The sequence below is a fragment of the Macaca fascicularis genome, chromosome 7 (assembly GCF_037993035.2).
Source record: "Macaca fascicularis isolate 582-1 chromosome 7, T2T-MFA8v1.1".
NCBI lineage: Eukaryota > Metazoa > Chordata > Mammalia > Primates > Cercopithecidae > Macaca > Macaca fascicularis.
Window position 1 is genome coordinate 40,174,558 of NC_088381.1, and position 16,267 is coordinate 40,190,824.

The 16,267-nt window shown below is 38.1% G+C and overlaps 1 protein-coding gene across 18 annotated transcripts in view; it reads right to left on the reverse strand.

The window, feature by feature from the left end:
* Positions 1-16,267, reverse strand: part of HERC1 (HECT and RLD domain containing E3 ubiquitin protein ligase family member 1) — a 224,297-nt gene that overhangs the window by 49,695 nt on the left and 158,335 nt on the right. For 11 of the 18 annotated variants that reach the window (XR_012415025.1, XM_073995967.1, XM_065548019.1 and 8 more), the window contains 7 exons: positions 12,500-13,275; positions 10,641-10,839; positions 7,357-7,517; positions 4,184-4,300; positions 3,741-3,972; positions 2,275-2,399; positions 780-1,000 (listed from right to left, as the gene is read on the reverse strand). Coding sequence is in view for 17 of the 18 variants with exons in the window: in XM_073995967.1 (XP_073852068.1) it covers positions 780-1,000; positions 2,275-2,399; positions 3,741-3,972; positions 4,184-4,300; positions 7,357-7,517; positions 10,641-10,839; positions 12,500-13,275 (1,831 nt within the window). In the remaining variant the exon portion in view is untranslated. The remainder of the gene's footprint in view (positions 1-779; positions 1,001-2,274; positions 2,400-3,740; positions 3,973-4,183; positions 4,301-7,356; positions 7,518-10,640; positions 10,840-12,499; positions 13,276-16,267) is intronic. The other 7 variants (XM_073995972.1, XM_073995971.1, XM_073995968.1 and 4 more) reach the window with 2 other exon arrangements.

Genomic DNA, 16,267 nt, shown 5'->3' on the forward strand with positions numbered 1-16,267 from the left:
GGTGTTCTTTGCTCTCTCTCACTCTAGTAAGTTATATCAATAATACAAGTAACTGAGTATCCTACTGAGAAAAGTTAATAAACATGACAATGTGTCCTATCTCGAAATGAGTTTAAAAAAAAAAAATAGTGAAAAGAATTATTTTTCATCTGGTCACAAAATGCATAACTATTTTATAAATTTTTGAGAAAAATCATTACGATTCACTTATTTATATAGCAGATTCTCTTTCCTGTAGGACTTACACCTATGAGCTTTTTGGTCTCCCTACTACAAAAATGTAATGCTAAACAATGTATACATACAAACCCACCATGTACCCTTCCCCCAGATGGAAGTATTGACAAGATCTAGGTGAGCACTGGTTCCTAGAATTAGGCATTACATTGATTAAATGGAACCTATGAAGGAGAAGAACATGCATTCAGATAGCAATGTGAGTATAACAGCCATGTTATATAACCTGTCAACATCTACTGGAACCTGATGCTTGTTTTGTAATCTATCTTTGACATCAGAATCAAATATTACCACAGTATGGCTCTATTCATCTTGTCTGGGGAGAGAAGCAATAAAATCCCACAGAGAAAGCAAGAGAGACTTTTCCTTATTAGTTTGTAGGTATCAAAGTAACCTCAGGCTTTAAATCCCCAAACATCAGGATGAGATACAAGATTTTTTAGAGTGTTTCAACTCTAGGCAAGGCTGCTGTTAGTAAGCTATATGAACAGGAGGGCAGGAAAATAAGTCAGAGCAGCCCCCGCTGCAGTCACACACACCCAGGTAGGCCAATCCAGTACCTCTGGGATCCACATTCCCAGAATATCATTGTCACTGGTCAGGTCTTGTCCAAACATAGCTTCCATTGCTTCATCATCAAGATCAATTTCCAATTCCTCATCTAAATTAAAGTCATACAACGCCCCTGGGTCTTGCTGCAAAGATATTCCTTCTCTCCGACTTTGATTCCTGTGGGCCTGCACAGAGCGGTATAATCCCGCTCAGAACAAAACAAAAAGGCATTTTATTTGAATGCATAAAATAATTCTGAGTATTTCGCCAGCTCTTAATTGCCATACATGTAGTAACAGCCAATATTTATTGAAGTTTTTTTTCTATATGATTATCATTATAGCAGTGGCTTATGCCTACAATCCCAGCACTTTGGGAGGTGGAGGCAGGAGAAATCACTTGAGGCTAGGAGTTTGAGACCAGCCTGGGCAACATAGTAAGACCCTGTCTTTACAAAAAAATTTAAAAAGTTAGCTGGGTATGGTGCATGTGCCTGTAGTCCTAGCTACTCAGGAGGCTGAGACAGGAGGATGTCTTGAGCCCAGGGGTTCAGGGTTACAGTGACCTAGGATTGTGCCATTGCACTCCAGCTTGGGTGACAGATCCAGATCCTATCTCTAACAACAGCAACAAAAACATTATAAAGCATTGCATGGATTCTCTTACTTAAACCTCTCAATAACCCAGTGAGATATGAGTGCTATTACTATCCCCATTTGCAAGAGAGGAAACACGTGTGATAGGTATAATATGATGTTTTATGGTCTGAGATCCAATAAGCCAATTGAGATAGGTTCTCACCTACACGTTATCAGTCACCTTAATTATATGAGAAATATACATCCTATATTTTCTAGGATGGTCTCAAGTTCTCTCACTGTTCCCGTAAATTACTGAATCATTACTTATGTTCTAGGATTTCAATGATCAAATTCTGTTTTGACAAATCACATATTCAAGTTTTTGATTTGGAAAATATATTCCTTATAATTTATATTTTACATGCCCAGAACATAATCCTAGACTTTACTAATGTAATGAGGGAATCTGGTCCTTACCTAGCAGTGAAGCCCTAACATCCACAGAGTAGTACATCTGAAAAGCCAGTGCCTACTTTTTTTGGCACAGTGCCCTTTCCAGCTCCTTCTTACCACTGATGCTAAATATTAAACATGCATCATCACTTCTTAAATTATAATTGACTGAGAGCAGAAGGAAGAGCATTTATATAATTTCTCAAAATCTACAAGTGGCCAGTATAGACTTCTGCACCCGGGGGAACTTAAAATAAGCCTATGAATGTATGCTATGATTTAAATAAAATTATGTAAATGCATAGAAAATGATATCCAAATAGCTATTCTGTTAATGTGGAGGGACTGAGCACTTAGTATCATTAGTTTGCATCTTCTTTAATGTGCCTTTATATTGCTTTCAAAATAAGATCTTTCACAAAGAAAAGGATATGAAACATACAATTACCTGCTCTTGCTAGCAATGTGCGAGCAGCTAAGTCAAACTTGTGCCTTCTCGTTACTGCTGAGCGACCTCTAGCTGATGGTCCACTTCCAGAAGCTGCATTCTCTGTATGATCCAAATTATCAGGGCTACAAGTGCAAGTGAGAAAGCAACACAAATTTTTAAAAACCATTATGAAAAGAAAGCATAGGTATAAGCTTACTTGCAGTGTTACTTTATTCTCACTGAGAATAAAATATGTTTATGATAAAATGTGAAACACATCTTTATCCCTGTACAGTTCAATTATACACATATCATTTCCTGTGACCTGAGCAATAACTATCTGATTTTGAATTCTGCCAACAACAAAATGATGTTTAATGCAGCTCAAATTTAAATGAGATCAAATATGACCTTAACTAAATTCTAAATGATTAAATACTTAAAATTTGAAATGATTGAGAATCCTTGCCTAGGAAAAACAGGTATTTCGAAATATGTTATGAAAACATTCACTGAGCTTGTTGGAAAAAGCTTGCATGCCATACAGGACACAAGCCTTGGTTACTATATGGCTCCATAGTTAAAATGAAAAATAAAAGATCTAAAGTCATAAGAAGTGATGAAGGAAAGAAGATTTTTAGGGAGAATTCATAAGAGATTCTATTACATCTCATTTTAGGATAGGCATTATCACAGAAATCTTTTTACACTTAAAGGGGCATCTTCTACCAGATATTGAAAACTATACAAGAGATGAAAATATAAATATTACACAGAGAAGAGTTAAAAGTCCAATTCTACGCCAGGCACGGTGGCTCATGCCTGTAATCCCAGCACTTTGGGAGGCTGAGGCGGGTGGATCACGAGGGCTGGAGTTCGAGACCATCCTGGCCAACACGGTGAAACCCTGTCTCTACTAAAAACACAAAAAATGAGCCGGGCATGGTGGCAGGTACCTATAGTCCCAGCTACTTGGGAGGCTGAGGCAGGAAATTGCTTGAACCAGGGAGGTGGAACTTGCAGTGAGCCAACATCGTGCCACAGCACTCCAGCCTGGCGACAGAGTGAGACTCTGTCTCAAAAAAAAAAAAAAAAAAGAAAAAAAAGTTCAATTCTATCAAATACATTAAATCAAGGTCCAATATTAAAATGAATACTCGATTTAATATCACTTGTATGAGATAAAATTATTTTATTAGCATGTTTACTTCAAAATAAACTTGTTTTGTTTCCTTTTTCAGTACAATTTTATACAAAAATTATGAAATTCCTTCTGGCATGAAAACACCTGTTCAAATTAAAACTTGTCATATCACTTCTACCCTTCACAGAAATATAAACTTGTAACTAAAATGCCCATCTTTTCATATAACTATATTTATCAACTTTACATACAATTAGAAGCATTTATGAAGGGATATATAATAAATGGGGCTTTGAAATTTATAACACATGGAACAAAAGTACAGGAACTGGAATTTCACCTTTCACTAAAACCTTCCTCCATTTCAGCAGCATCAGCTGATGGTATGTCTCCAGGTGACTGCAAATAACAGGGATCATTTGACTTCCCGCCACTGCCTAGAACGGCTGCTCCATGCCTGGAGTCTGCTGTGCTGCCCGACTGGGGCTCCTCTTCATCCTCATGCCCAGGGTGCTCTATCATCCACATGGCAAGGACAGTGATATTCTGGGCATCAGCCTCTCCCCGAGCACCTATACAGGGGAAAAACAGTCTGATGCTGACTTTGAGCAAAGAATTAGGTCTTTATGTTACCAGTTTAAGAGTGTTTGCTATGATGCTCTTGTAACAAAATATAGTGTTAAAAATCTTACCAAGTTTCATAGCCTCTTAAAAATTATGTTGTCTTTAATAAGCTAGGACTTCTCATATCTGTATACACTGATATATAAAAACTTATCGTACCTGTAGCTTCCATGGCTTTGGCAATCTGCCGAAGAGAGAACCCCATTTCCAGCAAGGGAACTGCAATTGCTGGAGGAGGAGGAGAAGTTGAAAGTCTACTGCTTGGGTCTGACAACGCTGAGACAAAAGGAAGAGAAATAAGAACCTAAATATCACTAGATACCATGAATAAAAAGTGTCTTCACAGTCCTCAATTTCCTAGTATTGTTCAAGTTTAATGAAATTTTCCTCTACTCAGAATATGTGGCTGGGCACTGTGGCTCATGCCTGTAATTCCAGTTTTACTAACATCCATTTATGTTATACTTAGTAAAGATTTGTGTAGAGGTACTATAAGAATATGTAAATATCCCACTCCTCGTCTAAGTTCCATATTTGCAAATTTGTGTACTCAATAAAATTTATTTGTAATCTCAAAATCAATACTCACGTACTTTTGTAGTCATTTGTGACATATGCAGAGGGACTAAAAAGTTTAGTCCCTCAACACATGTGTTCACAGCTAAGGTTCAACAAGGTGATGCTCTGCCTTCATGTTTCAGCTCTTATGTGAAAAACAAGTGTCCTTCTCATAGTCTACTTAATGCTACACTCTTTGCATTTTTGTGCTTTTGGTCGGTGATTTCCCTGATTAAAATGGCCCCAAGCATAGTGCTAAAGTGTTGTCTAGTGTTTCTAAGCACAAGGAAGCTGTAATGTGCCTTATGGAGAAAATATATATGTTAGATAACCTTCATTCATGATGAGCTATAGTGTTGGTGGCCATGAGCTCACTGTTAGTGAATAAACAGTATATGTTAATTGTGGTATCTTCAAACAGAAGGATGCATAAAACAAGATTATACAGTATAATGATCAGATGACAGAAATGTAACTAGGAGTTCACAGGAACTTAATCCTGTACTTCTCCTAGGAGCAACGGTTCAGTATTTGCTAATTCAGTGTCCATAATGACCTTTTAGAACATAACTATTGCTAATGAGAATCAACTATTATTTCACATATTCAGTAAGTTAGAGGAAAGACTGAGCATGTGAAATAGACATGGAAGATGAGATTTAAAAACAAAACAAATCAAATGTCTACCGATGAAAACTACAGTGTTTGAACAGAAAAATACACTGGAGATTAACAGAACATTAGACACTGCAGAAGAAAAGATGAATGAATTACAAGATATAGCTATAAAAACTATCCAAAACAAATAATAATTTATTATGGAGCTTATAACATGTGTAAAAGTGAAATGTATGATAACAAAAGTATAAATGATGAGAAAAGGAAAATAAAATCATCCTGTGGTAAAATTATTATTTTAACTATGTATGAAGTGATACAATATCACTTTAAGGTAGACTCTGATAATTAAAGATGTATACAATAAACCAGAAGGTAATCTCTAAAAATATAAAACAAAGTACAGTTGACCCTTGAACAACATGGATTTGTACTGCTTGGGTCCACTTATACATGGATTTTCTTCTGCCTCTGCCACTCCTGGGAGAGCAAGACTAGTCTCTCCTTTTCCCAGCCTACTCAATGGGAATATGACTATAATGAAGACTTTTATGAGGATCCACTTCCACTTAATGAATAGTAAATATATTTTCTCATCTTTATGGAGTCAAAAGTTATATAAAGATTTTCAACTGTTCAGGGGGTTGGTGCTCCAACCCCTGCAATGTTCAAGGGTCAACGGTATAGATAATAAGCCAACAAAGGAGATAAAATGGAATAATAAAACTCATTTAATTCAAAGAAAGTAGAAAAGAAAAAGAGAACAAAAAACAGGTGGAACAAAATAGAAAAAAGGTGGATTTAAATCCAACCATATCAATGATCACATTAAATGTAAAAGGCATAAACACTCCAATTAAAAGGTAGAGAACAGCAGACTGGATTAAAAAAAGCAAGACTCCCTTGAGGCCAGGAGTTTGAGACCAGCCTGGGCAACATAGTAAGACCCTGTCTCTACAAAAAAAAATACAGAAATTAGCTGGGTGTGGTGGCATGCACCTGTAGTCCCAGTTACTTGGGAAGCTGAGGTGGGAGAACTGCTTGAGCCCAAGAGGTTGAGGCTACAGTGACCCAAGATCACTCCAGCCTGGGGGACAGAGCAAGAGGCTGCCTCCTAAAAAAAAAAGAAAGCAAAACCTAACTACTACATGCTGACTTTACCCATTTTAAATATAAAGACACAAATGGATTAAAAGTAAAATGATGAGTAAAGATAAACCATCCTAACAATTTTTAAAAAGCATGAGTGGCTATAATAACATCAAACAAAGCAGATTTCAGGACAAAAAAATATCACCAAGAATAAAGACATTTCGTAATAACAAAAGGTCTATTCATTAAAAGTATATAAGAATCCTAAATGTTTATGAACCTACACACAGAGCTTTGAAATATATGAAACAAGAACTGAAAAGAGGAAATAGAAAAATCCACTGCTATCATCACAGATTTCAACAACACTCTGTCAATAATTGACAGAACAAGTAGACAAAAAAATCAGTAACTAGAAGACTTGGACAACACTATCAGCCAATTTGAGCCTGCTAAACAATTTATAGAACACTCAACAACAACACAATACACGTATTTTTCAAATGCACTTGGAATATTTACCAAAACAGATGATATTCTAGGCTATAAGAGAAGTCTCAATAAATTTAAAGTGATTCAAATTATACAAGATATGTTCTCTGATAATAATAAAATTAGAAAGCAATAATAAAAAGATATCTAGAAAATCACCCAAATATTTGAAAACTAAATAACATACTTTGAAATAGTCCAGAGGGCAAAGAAGACATCAAAGGCAAATTAGAAAGTACTTTAAATGAAAATGAAAACACAGCATTTCAAAATGTGTGGGTTGCAGTTAAAGCAGTACTTAGAGGGAAATTTACAACACTAAAAATGGCTAGATTGGGAAAAATGAGGAGCTGATATGACTAATGTACAGCACATTATTTCTCTCCCAAATGGCCATAATTCAATCCACAGCTTCAAAATGAAGATGATAGCTCAGTTTAAAGGGGCAGTTCCCCTTCATTAAAATCACTATTTTACTTTCTGTGAAGACAAAACAAAATGCCCACATAATGAAATCCCACACATCTGGAATGTCAACTTTTGGATATCATAATGCATATCAGCACACGCACCTGTGCGGTTAGCTGGCCTTGCTGACTGGGAATCAGGAGAAGTTAAACTTTGCCTCCTTCCTACTTCATCAGAAGGAGAGGTGGGTAACGATGATATTGGAGGAGTCTGTGCCCGACGTGTGGGAAGTACAGTGGTAGTTGGGTAACTGGAGAACATTTGCCTTTAAGAAAATAACAGTGGTTAGCATAAAAATCCAATTTACAAAATAATACATATCACAATCTTCCTGTAGAAGAATATGCAACCTGGAAGACTAAACAGGTCAGCTATAGTTTAATAAGAATATGCAACCTGGAAGACTAAACAGGTTAGCTATAATTTAATGGAGGGTGGGGAGAAAAACTCCTCAGTTTTAAAAATGATTATCTCATATGGTACTTTCAGTATAAATGTAATAAAACCTTATGATTCTTTCAGCAAAATGCCAGCAACACAGCAGATAGGGGAAATATAGCCATTAGCAAAATAGATGAAAAATGCCTGCCTTCATGGAGCTTTCCTTCGATTATAATACCAAGATGAGAGGGCTATTTTGGTATACATAGAGTGCAAAGAAGGCTTTTAAATATAGGTAACCTGCAGTTACTTTTAAATATTAATATAAACTCACAAGCTAGTCATGAAATTATTCACGTGGATTGAAAGTAATGGTTTACAGGCAAGTTATGGAAAGAAAAGGTAACTGTCTAGTTACCTAGCACAACTGCAAAACAGTACATGAATGATATGCCAGCTGCAGAGTCGGGGAAAAGTACAGGCAGGCAGCCCCTCTTCAGTTGAGAATGTGGAGCACAGTCGGGGAAAGGTATGGGGGGAGAACCCCTCTTCAGTTGAGAAATGTGAACAGTGGTTAGAGAATAAAGTCCAGGAAGATCCACACTGACTACTCCTCAGATTTGTCCAAAAGAACTAGGAACTTTCTAAGTATCAAAAATGTACTGTCTACCAAGTCAGTAATACAATGGTATACACACAGGAAGCAGCAGTTCCCTGGTTTTTCCTCTACTAAATGATGTCTGCCCAGTAAGAGCCAAGTACAACTCTAATGAAGTCCCAGCCAATAGCAGGGAAATGAAGACAGAAGAAATGAGAAGTCAAAAGTCCTGGTGAATGCCTATGGGAGCAAGGGGGCATGATTTTACCACTGAATCCCATGTCCCCACTAGTAAGAGCTGAAAAGGTTACAAGGAGTCACTGATGCTACTGATTTTGTGTGGACGCCTTGAATTCCGTAATTGCCAAAGGGATTAAAAAACATATTAGAATGTCCTATCAGGCAAGCATAGTGTCTCACACCTGTAATACCAGCATACTTTAGGTGGTTGAGGCCAGAGGATCACTTGAGGCCAGGAGTTCAAGATAAGCCTGGGCAACAAAGCAAGATCCCGTCTCTACAAAAAAATTTTTAAAAATTAGCCAGGGGCCAGGCATGGTGGCTCACACCTGTAATTTCAGCACTTTGGGAAGGCAAGGTGGGTGGATCCCCTGAGGTTGGGAGTTTGAGACCAATCTGACCAACATGGAGAAACCCCATCTCTACTAAAAATACAAAAAATTAGCCGGGCGTGGTGGCACAGGCCTGTAATCCTAACTACTCAGGGGGCTGAGGCAAGAGAATCGCTTGAACCCAGGTGGCTGAGGTTGCGGTGAGCCGAGATCATGCCATTGCACTCCAGCCTGGGCAACAAGAGCGAAACTTTGTCTCCAAAAAAAAAAAAAAAAAAAAAAAAAAAAAAAAAAAAAAATTAGCCGGGTATGGTGGTACACTTGTAGTCCCAGCTACTCAGGGGGCTGAGGCAGGAGGATGGCTTGAACCTAGAAGACTTTGAGGCTGCAGTGAACTATGACCATGCCACTGTAGTCCAGTCTCAGTGACAGAGTGAGATGCTGTCTCTTAAAAAAAAAAAAAAAAAAAAAAAGAGAGAGAGAGAAAAAAAAGAATGACCTATTATTCCTCTATCTTCCTTATTCCTTGAACAGATGCACCTCCTGAAACTGTTATTCCAGTGACAGAGCTAAGAAGTAGGAGGTATGTGGGGACTGAAAATGCTACTAGGATTGTACTCCTGCACAAGACCACAGCAGTAATTCTCAAAGTGTACACTGAAGCCACTACATCAGAATCACTAGGGAAACTTAATTAAAATGTAAACTATGAGCCCCACCAGACCTACTGAATCAGAGTTGCTAAAGGATACAGCCCTAGAGCTTTAAAAAGTTTCCCAGTTGGCTCTTGGGCACACCAAAAATTGAGAATCACTACAAAAGACATTACCCTGTTCCACTGTTTAAGATGTTAGTCTACACAGTGGGAATCATAATGTCTTCTCAACTAAGGAAAGAGGGGAAAGAAAAAAAGGGAGGCTAACCATTCTGCTTCCCTTATTTCACTTAAGTCATAGTTAAGAGAGCTCACAAAACAGTCTCTCCCTGAAGGTTCTTCTCTCAAAAGTTTTCATTTGTGTATACATTTGGCAAATTAAAGCAAAAATAAATTTAAGTAAGTAAGCATCACTTGAAACTTACAAACTTATTAAAATAGAGTTGGCTGAAGAAGCATCATAAGACATGCTCTTTTGTTTGAAAAGCAGAGTTGCTTGAAATTTTTTTGAGAATAAAAATACAGGCCAGGTATGGTGGCTCATGCCCGTAATCTCAGCACTTTGGGAGGCCGAGGCGGGTGGATCATGAGGTCAGGAGACCGAGACCAACCTGGCTAACACAGTGAAATCCCATCTCTACTAAAAATACAAAAAAATTAGCTGGGCATGGTGGATGGCGCCTGTGGTCCCAGCTACTCAGGAGGCTGAAGTGGGAGAATGGCGTGAACGTGGGAGGCAGAGCTTGCAGTGAGCCAAGATCACGCCACTGCACTCCAGCCTGGACAACAGAGCAAGGCTCTGTCAAAAAAATAAATAAATAAAATTTTTTAAAAAAGAATAAAATACAAGTATTTACTTTTTGAGGAAAAAAAAATACTTAAAAACTTAGGGGAAAAAAAAAGATCATGGTAAGAGAGAGAATGTTAGAGTATTTGCTGGTCAGCACCACAGTTGATTAGACCTGGGATCACCACTAATTGGCTGTGAGATTTTGGGTAAGTTATTAAACTTCTGAGGGACATTTCCAACTTCAGTAAAATGAGCTTGACTATATGATCTCTTAGGTTCTTTCTAGCTCTAGAACACCAAGATTCAGCTGGGCATACTATTCATAAGAGGACAACTGTGCCTTCAGAAACACAGGCATCAGTATGGCAGACATTAAAGATCAACTTCTCTACCTGAGAAGACTAAGAGGCATCACTCCAGGGGACTCGGATGCAGGCACTGTTTCTGTGTCAGTGACTGGAGTGGTGGCAGTTGTGGTGTCCTCCAGAGAGCTGCTCATAAAGGAGGTCGTGCTTGAGGCTGATGGGCTAGTAGTAACCGGTGTCTGTGCCTGCTGGGCAGGGTCACTTTCTTCGGCTTGTTGATCAATCTCTAGAAACCAAAATAAAGGTTAAGAAAGTAGTAAGGATTTGTTTTTTCAAAAATAACAGTGGGAATAAAAAACTTCTACCTTTTTAATTTAAAAGTTTCTAAATATATTTCACAAGCATCAATTTCTATGAAAGACTGACAGAAAAAAATATTCTTACATATATACATCTTTGTATTCACTATTGTACTCATTAGTTCCAGACTCTACAGGCAGTATTGTAATGAGCCCTTGTAATTATACATTTCTGTTTTTAGAGAAGAGGGTTCTCTTAAAAACAAAAAAAGTCTCACTTTTGGTTGTAAGATCTGACAAGAGGTTCTCTAAGGTATCCAATCATTAAAACTGTGTTTCCTTCACACTTTCATTTTGATGCCTATCTTTAATCTACAAATAGGCAAAGATAAAGGCATATAAATACAAGAAGAGCAAAAACCTAGATAGAAACTTCACATTTTAAAAAGGACAATTTCATTAACAAACCCACTTAGTTAACATGTCTAAAAGTTTACAAAGTATTTATACATATATACGTATGTTTTAATCTGTTAAGGAAGCCTACAAATAAACATAACTAAAATATGAGTTGCTACAAAGACAAGTAATTCTATTAAGTTTGATAAAAAGCCACACTACTTCACAATCATCATGATCTTCACATTCCTACTTATGTACACCATGTATCTCTCTCTCTCTCTCTCTCTCTCTCTACTTACTGTCTAAGCTAAGTCAAGAAGAAAAGGAATGAGCAAAAAGGGAAAGAAGAAGGGAGAGAAGGAAGAACAATATAAACTCCATGAAGGCAAGGGACTTTGTTTTAACTGCTGCCTCTCCAGAACCTAAGAAAGTACCCAACACATAGTAGGCACTCAATAAACATTTACTGAATGAATCTCATTTTTATTTATCAATTCACATTCTCCCCAAATGTGAGGATACAAGATAAAACAGGGGCTTTTTTTTTTAACATGCAATATGCAGTCTATGAAAGTAGAGACTTTAAAATTTCCTTTAAAATGTCTCTGAGAAGATATCAGAATACCATGTATTTTATTTCGCTTTTGTTTGTTTTTTGAGACAGGGTCTCGCTCAGCCGCCCAGGCTTGAGTGCAGTGGCACAATCTTGGCTCACTGTAACTCTGCCTCCCGGGTTCAAGAGATTCTACTGCCTCAGCTTCCTGAGTAGCTGGGATTAAAGGCACGCGCCACTATGCCCGGTTAATTTTTGTATTTTTAGTAGAGACAGGGTTTCGCCATGTTGTCCAGGCACTCCTGGCGTCAAGTGATCTGCCCGCCTCGGCCTCCCAAAGTGCTGGGATTATAGGCGTGAGCCACTGCGCTTGCCAGAATACTATGTATTTTGAGTCAGATCAATAAATACATTTTTTGGTATGAATTAAATTTTGTTTTACAAAATGTAGTAATAATTGCTGTGTCCTAACAGTGGTACAGGTTTAAAATAGCAAAATTATAGACAGAAGATTACTAATATAAAAATAACAAAAAAGAACTGTTTTCCTTAAAGAAAAAGTGATGTGAAAATTGCTTTGACCAAAGATTTTTTTTACAAATCACTTTCAGAATGTATCACTTCTGACAATTATGAACATAATCTAAACAGCACAAAAGCAAAAAAAAAAAAAAAAAAATCAGATAACATACCTTGCTTAATTTTGCCCCCAAACTGGTCTTCCAAAAGCCCATGAACCACTAATTTATAGATCATGGCTTGAGCTCGTTCGAGATCAGCTAATCCCAATGCTCTCTTTATGGGTGACCGCATGACTGCTCGCTTCACCATGTGTCGCATCAAGAACTGCAGGGCTGCTCGCATCTCCACGTCTTCATGAACAACTGGAGAACTTGCACAGTCTGAGTTGTGGCCGTTTTCAGCCAGAACTTTTGGTATCAGCAACAGCTCAGCATATTTACTACAGCCAAGAAGGGCACTAAGTGATTTCATAGCACCGAGGTAAAGATATGACAGCTGGACTGCTCTGATTTCTGACTGGGCTACGTCATGGTTTTTGGACATATGTTCATGATTTTTTCTTTTCCCTTCTGTTATTTGATGTTGGGATTCCACACTTGGCAGTGTTGGATCTAAAGAAAATGAAGCGATTTCATTTTCTGATTTGGAGCTTGTGGTACCCTGACTTTTGACATCATCAGATGTTAGGCCTGTTCGCATATCTAAATTGGATTCACTCTCAGGTTTCTGCTCAACATCCCCTTTCTCCTCAGATTCATGTCGGTGTTTCTTCTCATGGCGCTTGGTGCTCTGTTTCCCCATGTCTTCGTGAATGCCAGTCAGATATGTTAGGTCCAGCAGCACAGAAGCCGTCAGGCCTCGGAATCGCGCCACATCAAACGGCAATGGTTCACAGGGTTCCAGATTATACAATGGAGTATCACTAGGCGACCAAAAAGTTGGGAAGCTTTAATAAAGATCAGAATGACACAGGAAGAAGCAAGTGAGGGAAAGACAGGAGGAAGGTACAGAAAATAAAGTAGACAAAATAAGGTGCATCATGTACACAATACAGAGAATAATTTACACAAACTAGAGAAATCATTACAAACACAGAGAAAAATGAGTCTACTATGAGAAAATGGGGAGATGTGATGCTAAATGCAGAAGCAATGAGATGTGCATGTGCTTTCAAATAAGAATATTCATTAATATATAACGTATGTCAAGAGTTAGCAAACTTTCCGTAAGGGGCCAGAGAGGAAATATTTTCGACTCTGCAGGGCACACAGTCTCAGCTACAACCACTCAACCCTGCCATCATAGTGCAAGAGCAGCCACTGATATAACTAAACAAATGGGTGTGGCTGTACACCTTTACTTACAAAAACAGGAGGTTTGTCGGATAGAATTTGATGTAAGCTATTCAGAAAATTTGTATAATAAATCTAGTTTATAAACGGTTATTTGTAACTTATTTCAGAGAGGACTTCATTTCATAAAAAAGTTTACTTTGTAGTCTCAATTAATGTCTCTATAGTTTAAGCCAAAATATAATTACATATTTCCTGATATTGGCAAGAATTTCCTGAAGTTTAAGAATGATATAATTATACAAAATGTAATAAAAAGCTTTTGCTAGTATAAAGTTTTGTTGTTCTGGCCGGGCGCGGTGGCTCAAGCCTGTAATCCCAGCACTTTGGGAGGCCGAGGCGGGCGGATCACAAGGTCAGGAGATCGAGACCACAGTGAAACCCCGTCTCTACTAAAAATACAAAAAATTAGCCGGGCGCGGTGGCGGGCGCCTGTAGTCCCAGCTACTCAGGAGGCTGAGGCAGGAGAATGGCGGGAACCCGGGAGGCGGAGCTTGCAGTGAGCCGAGATCGCGCCACTGCACTCCAGCCTGGGCAACAGCGTGAGACTCCGTCTCCAAAAAAAAAAAAAAAAAAAAAAAAAAAAAAAAAAAAAAAAAAAAGTTTTGTTGTTCTAACCTAAAATCTTGGTTCTATGTTACCTTCCTAATCACATTTTCCTCTAGGCTCATTTTTCTTGTTTTAATTTATTAATTTACTTATTTTGCTATATTGTATGCATCTTTTTTTTTTTTTTTTTTTTTTTGGAGATGGAGTCTCGTTCTGTCACCCACGCTGGAGCGTAGTGGCATGATCTCGGCTCACTGCAACCTCTGTCTACCAAGTTCAAGAGATTCTCCTGCCTCAGCTTCCTGAGTGGCTGGTATTAGAAGCGCATGCCACCAGGCCTGGCTAATTTTCTGTATTTTTAGTATAAAGAAGGTTTCGCCACATTGGCCAGGCTGATCTCAAACTCCTGACCTCAGGTGATCCACCTGCCTCTGCCTCCCAAAGTGCTGGGATTAAGCCAGCAAGCCCTGCCTACTGTATGCATCTTAACAAGGCATCATAAATCCTCTCTGAAACAAGGCAAAGAATGAGAGGAAAGGTAGACACTTCCATGTCACTCTGTAAAGTTGTCATTGGTTTCTTAGCTTGGTAGAATGGAGAGGAAGGTAGAGTCCATTAACCCCTGAAATTGTGTGTAAAGTTTACGTATATGTATTTTTTGGCTAAGATGATCCATAGCGTTCACTAAATTCTGAAACAGTACCACTCCCAAACCACAAAGAACCACTGTTTTAGATATTGTTCTGCCCAGGCTCAGTGGCTCATGCCTGTAATCTCAGCACTTTGGGAGGCCAGGGCAGATGGATCACTTGAGGTCAGGAGTTCAAGACCAACCTGGGCAACATGGTGAAACTCCATCTCTACAAAAATACAAAAACTAGCTGGGCATGATGGCAGGTGCCTGTAATCCCAGCTACTCGGAAGACTGAGGTGGGAGAATTGCTTGAACCCGGGAGGCGGAAGTTGCACTGAGCCAAGATTGTGCCATTGCCCTCCAGCCTGGGCAACAGAGCGAGACTCCATCTCAAAAAGATAAATAATAAAATAAAATAAAATTTAAAAAGATATTGTTCTATGTCATATCAACATGTAACTTTACAGGAATCACATTGGGCAGTGTAATGAACAGTTATATAATATCACCGATAAATCCATATTTTCAAATGATACAATTATGTAGAGTCATTAGATAAATGAGTCCTCCTTATCAAAGAAGATACTTGACAAGATGAGTATCCCTTATCCAAAATGCATGGGATCAGAAGTGTTCTGGATTTCAGAATTTTTTTCCCCAAATTCTGGAATATTTACATTGTACTTACCAGCTGAGCATCCCAAATCCAAAAATCCAAAATCTGAAATGCCCCAGTGAGCATCTCCTTCGAGTGAAAACCCGAAACTTTCTGAGCACCAACATGATGCTCAATGGAAATACCCACTGGAGCATTTTGGATTTCAAATTTTTGGATTTGGGATGCTCACCCTGCATTTCCTTGTAAACATACGAAATTTGTACTTTGCACAAATCCTCTCTGAATGCAAACACACCCAAATGCTTTTAAATACCCTGTTTGAGTCAAGTAAATGTAATTTTCACATCTATTCAAAATGTTTGCATTAAGGGGACAGAAATAAGGGGTTTTACAAAAAGTAAGAATACTTAAAATTACTGATAATGCAAAGCCTAATTTCAGTCCATCAAACGTTCATATCCAATATTCAGAGCCTTGCAACCACAAAATGCAATGAACAGATTAGCTGGCTGGCTTTTTACTATGCCAGTGTGTAACGGAAATGATCAAAATGCAAAAAACCAAATGAAAAATTTGAAGAAGAATCCCACTTAAACATATAAACTAATGAGCTTACCATTTTTTCCCCAAAACAAAACAAAACAAAACGACTATGTATTTTTAAAACCCACTAGTATTTCAAAGAACATGGGTTTAGGAAATTCTCCTTTAAGAAATTACAGTACAAACACCTAGTTGCACGAGAAATATTTTTAAAAGTTAACTGGCAGCTCACCTAAAATAC